The 9823-nt window shown below is 59.0% G+C and overlaps 1 protein-coding gene across 1 annotated transcript; it reads left to right on the top strand.

Moving 5' to 3' along the window:
• Positions 1–5472: 5472 nt before the first annotated feature.
• Positions 5473–9096, top strand: CLDN19 (claudin 19). Its single transcript, XM_037500450.1, has 4 exons — positions 5473–5877; positions 6996–7160; positions 7241–7325; positions 8894–9096. Exons 1-4 carry the CDS (start codon positions 5655–5657, stop codon positions 9054–9056), a joined length of 636 nt encoding a protein of 211 aa, XP_037356347.1. The 5' UTR covers positions 5473–5654; the 3' UTR covers positions 9057–9096.
• The last annotated feature ends 727 nt before the right edge of the window (positions 9097–9823 follow it).

Raw genomic sequence — 9823 nt, 5'->3', positions numbered from 1 at the left:
CATGTGCAGAAGGACACACATCTCTGGGGTGAGAGGGATCTCTGTGGAGATTCGGCACCTCTGGCCACAAGCCCATCTCCCCTCCTGGGCCTGAGATCCTGGGGGGCAGCAACTTTGGGAACCTGCACCCTGAATGCTCATTCATTCTACTAACCAGTGTGTGTTTATTGAGCACCAGCTTACTGTCTGGTGCTGGGGACATAGGAGCAAAGAAAAGAAGTCCCCACCCTCATAGAGCTTACATTATAGAGGGAAATCAGTAACGTGTGTGTGTGTGTGTGTGTGTGTGTGTGTGTGTGTGTGTGTGTGTGGTTCTGTGAGGCAGAAAAAGCAAGCAGGTCATGGGCTCTGACTCAGTGATGCAGGACAGTTTTGAGGACAGGGTGATGACATCTGACTTCATATCACAGGCCTCGGTGAAGAATATGGAGAACAGGCTGTGGGGGCAAGAAATGGGCCTCCCCTGGTAGCGCAGCAGTTGAGTGCTAGGCTGTGAGGCTGCCCGCAGCCTCTGCAGCACCAGTTCAATCCCCGGCCACCGGCGAGGGTCCCACAAAAAAAAAAAAAAAAAAATGGAGACAGGAGAGCAGAATGGAGGGCCACAGCGACCTGAGGATGTTGGCAGCGAGGGTCGTGAGAAGGGCCAGGTCAGGAGCTATCATCAAAGTAGAACCAACAGGAGTCACCGGTGGGTTGGATGGTATGAGAAACAAGCATGGAGGGTTCTAGCCCGAGCCATTGGAGCAATGGAGCCGCCCTCTCCTGTGACGGGAAGGCTGTAGGAGACATTGCTATGGAACCAGGAGTCTGGTTTTCCACGTGATGCATTTAAGCTCATGGAGTCTATTAGACACCCAGGTGCAAAGACCAGCTAGATGAGTCTGGAGTTCAGGGTGGTGGAGGTGGGAGTCACAGCATGTGGCTGGTGGTCAAAGCCAGGAGACCGAGGTCTGGGAAGACAGAGGACAAATCAGAAGCCAGCCCAGCTGGAAGCAACCAGGGAGCTAGAGGACAATGGGAGCCAGCGGAGGACACAGGGGCCAGCTAGAGCGGGGACCAGGAGGGATGATATCCTGGGAGCCACTGAGAGCTTTCACGAAGGCAGTGGCATCAAATGTGCTGAGCCAGAGAAGAACCAAGGACTCGCTTTCGGACTTGGCAACACAGATCAGCAAGAACTTTGGCAGATGTTTTGGGAAGTGGTGTGGACAAAAGCCACACTAGAGTGAGTCAGCATAGACACTTCTTGGGAGTTTGGCTCTGTGTTGGGGCAGAGAGATGAGCTGGAGGGAAAGGTGGGTGAAGGAAGGTGAAGCAATTCGGGCTGGGACACAGCAGCACAGGTGAGTGCACTCACAGCATGCCCCCTAGGGACAGTCTCATCGGTGGCCCCATGACCTGTTTGGGTGACATGTTAATGGAAAGGACGTGAGTTTCGCCCCCTTTTCTCCCACCATGTGGAGTTGTGTGACTACACCTGCACAGTGGGGCACACTCCTCACTCCCAGGATGGTGGGGTAAGAACCAGGGATGAGGGCCTCCCTGGTGGCACAAGGGGTTAAGTCTCGGCACTATGAAGCTATCAGCAGCCACTGCAGCACCAGTTTGATCCCGGCCAGGGAACTACCTGCATGGCGCAGCAGATCTCTCCTATCTTGGCTGCTGCTCCCCTCAGCAGTGTATTTCAGTCAGTCTGCTGGTTCTGCTCCCCACTCTGTCTCTGGTGAATCCTCTCACCACCACCCCCCCCGCCCACTCTGGCCTACACCCCAGCTCTTGTGTGCATAAATAAATAAAATAAATCTTAAAAAAAAAACAAACAGGGATGCTCACGCGGCACTTGCACGATGCTCAGCAGAAAGCCCTGTCCTCTGGTCTGTCTTGCAGAAGTTTCCACAAGAAGGCAGTGACCTTTACTATTTCAACACAGTACACAGAGACAGCCGACTGTCTCAGTTAAGCTTCGGAAAGGCCAAATGTTTTCCGTGGCAACAGGGCCAGGAGATATGCATATAATTTGGGCTGATGAGTGGTCTGGAAGCAGAGGGTGATGGCGGGGTCCCCACTAAGGTACACCTGGGACTGATTCCTCTGCGTTGGTGACACACTTGTGAGCACAGGGGGCAGGAGGGGGTCAGTTTGCTTGAGGCAAAGGGAGAGCGTGGAGGTGTGCTCAGCAGGGGCACCAGAGTGGGGCCTGTGCTTGGGTTGTGGGGCCTGGAAGAGGGCACCCCGCAGGCTGCCCACATGCTGCAGAAGCGCCTCCATCCTGGCGAGGCTGGGAGAGCCCAGAAGTGCTCACAGCACTCGGAGGCAAACAAGGTGCAGTGAATGGAAATGTGCAAAGAGCTTTATAGGATTCTGAATCAGGATGCTGGACCCTCCCTGGGTGGCAGGATGGGTCTGGCTGCACTGCTTTCTGCTGTGATCTGTGGCAAGTCCTCCCCCCTCAGAGCCTGTGGTTTACAGGAAAGCCAGACTCTAAGCTGGGGAGGTAAGACCTGCCCCCCACCCCCAGCTCCCAAGCATCCAGTGTTTCAAATGGTGGCTGCAGAGAATGTGCTGGATGGCTACCAGCTGAATCAGCTCCTCCTTGGCAGTGGGAGAGGACTCCAGCGTTTCATTAGGAGGGAGACAAAAAATAACTAGTCCTCACACCATCCATCAGTGATCCAACCATACCTACTCAGGCCTCCCCACCAGGCACTACCAAGCCGGCGGGATGTGGCAGTGGGTCTTTAGCCACAGGCAGTCCATTCCCCCAGGGTGGGAGGACATGGGGTGGGAGGTGGGCACCCAGGAGGGAGACTTTGGGAACAAAGCTTTCATTCGCCACATTTTTTCAGTTATACCATGCTTTCCAAAAGCACCTGTCGGCCATTATTTGCTCCTTGTACATGCTCTCATGAACCAAGGGGTGTCATCCCTCTTTCACTTGAGGAACCAGGGCCCAGAGAGGCTAAGGCACTTGCTAATATCACACAGCCTTTCAGTGGCAAAGGCTTGCACCGTAAGTTTCATGTCATGTGAAAGCACATTTTAAACAGCGAAGTGTGACACCCAGGGGCAGCCTCAAGTTAGCTCTGAGCCGAGGCTGGGTGCTCATATCCAAGCTCTCCCCGCATGCCTGGCAGTCACTGGGCCGCGGGGTCCACTGGGTGGTGGGAGGCTTGGGTGGAGAAGCTTTGCCAAGCTAAGGAATTCCACTCCAAAGCAGGCTCTGAACTCCAAAAGGCTTTGCAACCATGGAAAGGGAAGGCCATCGGAGGAAAGTGTCCTTGGGTAGAACAGACTCAAAACCTCAACTGACAAGGAGGGACAAACAAGAGCTTCAGAGGGTTCTGGGCCCCCAGGGTGAAGGGGCTCTGGATCTCCATGGAGCTACATGCAGGCAACCTGATGTTTCTGAGACCTCAGGGTCCCAAGACTGTGCTCCTGGAAGCAGCTGTGTGACTCTAGGTGGTCACTTCTCTTTGGCCCTCAGCTACTCATTTGTCAGTGGAGGGTTGCAGTCCTTGGTCTTGGAGACCACTGTGGCTCTGACACTTGGTTTCTATGCAGCTTGAATATCTGGGCTCAGAGACCTGACCGGTGCTGCTGAAGACCAGAGTGAGGCCTGGATCTTCCTTCCAGCAAGTCCCCACAGATGGCAGGAGAAGGGGCCAAGACCAGGCTGGAGGAGGGCAGCTGGCCCAGGGGGCATACTGTGTGTGAGGGCTGCCATACCAGCACCCCGCCCTCCCTGGGTGCACTGCTCCCTCGACCACCAGGCCTGGGCATCACCTCTGGGGGCATGTGATAACCTTGTCTTCCTGTTGAGAGAGGCAGGGGTCGGGGGAACTTGGCTCCACACAGATCTGAGTAGGAAGACAGCCCCTGCTGCTCCCTGGTGTGGAGACTCCGCCTATCTCCTCTCCTTTGTGGGGTGCTGTCCTGAGGCCCAATGGCTAATTTGTAGAAGGGGTGTCCTCTACATGCCCAGAGTCTTCTGTGCCCACTCTAGGTTCTGGTTCCTCTGAACAGGGGGGAACACTGTGTGGCAGAAGAGGGATCCGGACGCAGGACTGACTTCCCTACAACCATCCTAGACCTCATTTGCTTTTTGAGACCCTCAGGCTATGGCAGGAAGCAGGTCTGTGTACACAGGTCCACGTGGCCCTGTGCTTCCCCGCATGGAGGGCCGTGGGGCGGGGGCAGTGTTCAGAGCTGCAGGCCAAACAGCGCCCACTCCTGACCCCTGGGAGGGCAGGCTGCTCCCCCAGCTCCGGGGCAGCCGAGCTGCTGGCCATTCCAGGGGCCCACGCCTTGGGCGGGCACACAGGGCTGTCATTGTCTGCGCAGTGCCCAGCACCCTGTCCTTTGCATAGCCACGTGAAGAATGCGAGGGAGCTGGCTGGGGACGGGGGACTAGGCTGTGGGGGGAGGAGGCGGGCCAAGCAGGCAGCAGACCCTGCCTTCCTCCAGAGCCTTCCAGGGAGGGTGGGTGGGCCGCTGGGGCTGGAGAGGGCAGCAGGGGGCTGGGGAAGTGGGAGCAGGGCCGTGACATTCCCCCTGCACCCATACCCAGGGAGCCCGTGGAGGCTGAAATGAACGTGAGGGGATTGTTAATGAGGCCGGGGAGAGTTAAACATTCGCTTCTCCTGAGGGCTGAGCTGGGATGGGAGACAGAAGGAGGCAGAACACTAGGAGGGGGCAGCCTGACCCCCAGGAATGTGCAGAGGCCACTGCTCCCTGCCAGGCTGTTTTGGAGCTGGGACCAGGGCCCCATGCCTTGAGTCCCAGCGGGAGTGACTAAGCCAGCCAACGAGGGGATTAGCGGGTGAACGGTCTGCCTTCCTTCAAGCTGATGCCAGGCTGGTGCTGTCTCCCACCTCTCAGCTTGGCCCATGTTGGCTGGCAGCCAAATTTGGCCTAATCTTAACGGGGGTCCTTCTGCCCCCTTCAGATTTCAGACAACCCCTCTCCCAGTGCATATTTCCTGGCCTGAGCTCTCTTACTTTTAATATACAACCCCCAGATACTCAGGGCCCCCCATCACTCCCTCCCCAGCCCAGTCTCTCCATAACTGATCTCAGAGCCCTGGCCAAAAAGTTCTCCCTGATGTCTAACTCTAGTCTTACCTGCTGCAAACTGGAAGTCCATTTCCTTTCAGTTCTACAGTCAGAGGACAGAAAACACCAAAGGTCAGATCAAAGAGCAAAGTCCATGGTCTCAAGGCTGGTGCTGGGAGTAGGAATTAGAATTTTCGGGTACTTGAATCAGGTTTCTGAAAGGGTTTCCCTGAGCAGAAAAACCCTGAGGGTGATAGGGTCACTCCTCCCAGCCCCTCCCTTCTCTAGCCCTGAAGGGGGGGACCCACCTGGGCCACAGCCCCGCCTACCACCCCCAGTGGGCAGGGCATGCGCCTTGCTGGGGACCTGCTCTGGCTTAGTCCACCGCTGTGGGCGGGCCGCTGGCCTTTCCAGCCTCTGGGCCTCCCCCTGCATTCTCCAGCCCCAGCGCTGCCTTTGCTGCCACTGCCACCAGCTCTCCTCCTCACAGCCTCTGGCCTATTGACCCCCGCCCTTGCCCCGCTGTTTCTCTCACCTGGCCATGACCTCAGAGGCCCCAGCCTGGGCCTAAGCCCTGGGACCCCCAGAGCCCTCCCCTGGGCCATGGCCAACTCCGGTCTTCAGCTCCTGGGCTACTTCCTGGCCCTGGGAGGCTGGGTGGGCATCATCGCCAGCACGGTCCTCCCGCAGTGGAAGCAGTCCTCCTACGCGGGCGACGCCATCATCACCGCCGTGGGCCTCTACGAAGGGCTCTGGATGTCCTGCGCCTCCCAGAGCACCGGGCAGGTGCAGTGCAAGCTCTACGACTCGCTGCTCGCCCTGGACGGTAGGATCCCCTCACGGGGGTGGGGGTGCGGGGAGGAGCGGGGAGGGGCTCCTGAGCAAGCTCTCCAGATACCCCCACCCAGCCCCGTGCACACCGGGAAACCCAGACCAGCGGTGTCCTAAGGTCAGCAGGTGCTCTAGGCTTTCACAACTGGGGGGCCTGACACCAGCTCTGCCACCCTAACCTCGAAGGGCCCTAACTCTGTGTTCTGATGGCTTCATCTGTAATTACAGACTTCTGGAACCATGGGAGGGTCAGATGAGAAAGAGCCTGGCTTTCAGCAGATCTAGTTAAGACCCTGCCCGGCCCTTCTCCCCACACCGAGCACGCACACCAACCAGCCCGTGCTGCCGCCGGGACAAGTCCACCAGCACACGGTCACTCACACACATGCCGCGCACATGCACGCACACACACCCAGGCACAGGCACAGGCGGGCACACACACAGCTACTTGGGTTGGCAGGTCCCTCTCTTCTTCCTCCTCCTCCAGGCTGGTAGCCTGAGAAGTGGGCTGGTGAACAGGTACCACTGCAGCTCTCTCCTAGTGTGGGGTAAACTGCCCACATTCTGCCTGGGCACCCCAAAGGCCTGAGCCCATCAAGCTGGTCCAGGCAAGTTGGCTGGCCTCCCTCAGAGACCCAGACGCCCTGAGGGACTCTGGGCCCAGGACTAGAGCAGCCCACTCTGGGCCCACAGAGCAGCAGGCACCTGGCTGCCATGGGGAGAGGGAAGGCGACCAGAGTCAAAATGGCTGGGCAGGATGTCCCTGCCCAAGAACCCACAGGGCTGGGCTCAGGTCAGCGCCACCCCTTGCAATTGATTCATCGAATGTGAGAGACCCAGCGCTCCCCAGCTCCTTGGGAGAGGGACCAGGCCCAAAAGGGACTCCCCTCTTCACCCTCCCCACCAACCTTGGCTGGAAAGCAGCAGAGAACTCAGTCCACCCAGTCACCAGCCGTCACAGCCCCCCGAAGGGCCTGCATGCCAGAGTGAACAGTGAGGGCGAGGTGAAGCTGCATCCACCCTAGCCTCACCCTCCACTCCTGCTCCAGCCCCACCCTGGGCTCCTCCCACCTGGTCCCACCTACCCCTGGCTCAGTGCCTCCTGCCCCCCAGGTCACATCCAGTCAGCGCGAGCGCTCATGGTGGTGGCCGTGCTCCTGGGCTTTGTGGCCATGATCCTCAGTGTTGTGGGCATGAAGTGCACCCGGGTTGGAGACAGCAACCCCATCGCCAAGGGCCGCGTCGCCATCTCAGGGGGCGCCCTCTTCCTCCTGGCGGGTGAGTACCCTTGGCTCCTCCACCATCTTGACCTTGGCAGGAAGCCAGAGCAGAGCTGAGCTCCCCTCCTTCATCCTCAGGCCTCTGCACTTTGACAGCCGTCTCATGGTATGCCACCCTGGTGACCACGGAGTTCTTTAACCCAAGCACGCCTGTCAATGCCAGGTGAGTGCCAGGGTGTGGCTTGGATGGACCTCTGCTCTACCTCCTCCGGGGCCACTGGCCTTGTTCTAGCAGGGAACTTGAAAGGGGACATAGGGGCTGGGTGCTGGGTGTGGTCACTGAGCTTTCTGGAGCCAGGAAGGGTGCAGCCTGGCCCTCTGAAGGGGCAGAGGCCTGGGGGGAGGCATCCAAGAGCAGCAAGCACCTCAGAAGCACACTGTCCTGGCACTGGGTCTAAATCCCAGCTCTGTACATGCTGGCCACGGGTCAGCCATGTTCCCTAATCTCTCTGCACCTGGTTCCTCCCCTGTAAATGGAGCCAGGGCCTCAGCACCCAACTGTGAGGGTTCAGTGACATGATGCAGGTATGGAGTTAGCACAGTGCCTGGGTCTGGAGAGGAGGCAGGAACCTGAGTCACTGCTATTCCTGCAGGAGGCACCCGTCACTTTGGAGCAGGGAGATGAGACTGACAAGTGATACGAGCAGATGGCGCAGGGCCTTGCAGTCACCCTGGGGTGGAGGCAGCAGCCATCCACTGGCAGGGGGGTGCAGGATGGTGGGGAGGGGCAGACCAGAAAGGTGGCTGTTGCAAAGGTCTGGAGCAGAGGGTGTGGGGCCAGGGGGGTAGCCATGGAGAGTAGGTTCAGAGATTGCTAGAAGCTAGAATAGTCAGGACTTGCAAAGCTGGGGTTGTGGAGAACAAATAAGGGGCTCTATGAGGGGTCTGGGGCATCCTGGCTCCTCCTGCACATCTCAGCCCTGCCAGCAGAGAATGGGACAGTTTCAACCCCAGATATTCAAATAGGTCTGGGGCTGTCACAGTCAGGAGGACTCCCTGGAAGAGGCAGCAGTATGGAAAAGGCAACCTCAGGTGTGAGGTTTGTTCCCTGGGTCTGGCAGCTCTGGTCACAAAGACCTGCCAAGTAGGAGTAGCTCAGCTCAGCTCAGGGATCTGGCTCTTTACTCTTCTGCACTGTCCAGTGCTGTCTGGGCCGCAGCTCCTATGCTGGGCCCTGGGACACCAACAAATTGGGTGGCTGGACAAGCAAGGGCCACCCAGTGAGAATGCAATGCGGGTGGAGGGGGTGAGGGAGAGCCCCCAAAGGAGGTGGCATCTGAGCTGGGCCCGGCAGGTGGAGAATCGTGGCAAGTACAGAAGTGGGGGATGTTCCAGAAGGGGGTGCCTCATGCAAAGGCACAGGAGTGGGGAGACCTAGAGCAGTGCAGAGCAGTGCAGAAAGACCTAGAGCAGTGCTGGGTTGGCCGGCAGGGCCCAGGTGCAGAGAGCCCACAGTGCCAGGCAGGCGGGAGCCCGGACTGAGAGTTCCATGGGTCAGACCATGGCTGTGAGGATGCCAGGGATCCTTCCTACGCCGGCAGGAAGGCCCACCATTCATCCCAAGAACCCAGAGAGACTGAGGAGGCGTGTGAGGCTCCCAGCTTCTCCCACCTGCTGCCCTCTCAGGACAGATTGGGAAAGCTCTCTGGAGAGGAACAGGGGCCCTGAGGGGCCACTGAGGCAGGGCCAGGTCTCCAGCCACACCTGATGGCGTCCTCCCACCCCTTGCAGGTACGAGTTTGGCCCAGCACTGTTTGTGGGCTGGGCCTCTGCTGGCCTGGCCATGCTGGGGGGCTCCTTCCTCTGCTGCTCCTGCCCGAAGCCTGGGAGATCCAGCAGCAGCCCGCAGCCCTACCGGCCTGGCCCCTCAGCTGCAGCCCGAGAGTACGTCTGAGCCCCACACACCTGCCCGCCTGCTGGCCCCCGCCAGCCCTCTCCGCCCCTGCAGCACCCTGGCCAGACCCAGGAGAGTACAGAGTGTCTCCCGAGCCCAGTCTGGGCTTGAGAAGCTTATCCCCAACATGGCACCGTCCTGTGCTCTGAGACCCAGACCCAGACACTCAGAAGCCAGAGGCAGGACCTGGCCCACAGGGGCATGTCCAGGCACAGGCCTGTCAGCACAACCATCCCTCACCTGCCGCTTACTTACTCACTGAAGGGCTTCGTGAGTCTGTGCCGGGCTCTGGGGACCCACAGCAGTAAAGAGGGACCTTGGTGTCCAGGGCCCTTCACACCCCCACCCTCTGAGCCTATGGGTTCCTCCCAGCAACTCCATGAAGGAGGCAGTGCCTGGATGACAGATAACTCTGCATTACACACAAGGAAACAGAGGGGCCAAGAGCAGGGGCCCTGCTTTCTCCTAGTTCAGTGTTGCTTGGACACCTACACAGATTGTCAGGACAGACCGTGTCACCTCACCCCCGGGAAGGGCCCCAGGCAGGGCTGCTGTGAGGGCCCAGGTCTGACGGTGCTGGCCAGGCCCTGTGCTTGGGCCTGAACCCCACAGCCCCTGCCTGCCTCCACTGCTGCTCAACACACTAACCGGCTCTCTCTCTTTTGACTTTCAGACCAATTGTTAAATTGTCTGCCTCCATCAAGGGCCCATTGGGTGTGTAAAGTCCGGGTCCCCACCCTACCCCCTGGCTCTGCCCCCCTGCCACA

This window comes from Talpa occidentalis, unplaced genomic scaffold (genome assembly GCF_014898055.3).
Source record: "Talpa occidentalis isolate TD23 unplaced genomic scaffold, MPIMG_talOcc4v2.1 talOcc4.9, whole genome shotgun sequence".
In the NCBI taxonomy this organism is placed as follows: domain Eukaryota; kingdom Metazoa; phylum Chordata; class Mammalia; order Eulipotyphla; family Talpidae; genus Talpa; species Talpa occidentalis.
Note: the sequence above shows the minus strand (reverse complement) of the source record. Positions and strands in the feature narration are given on the sequence as shown.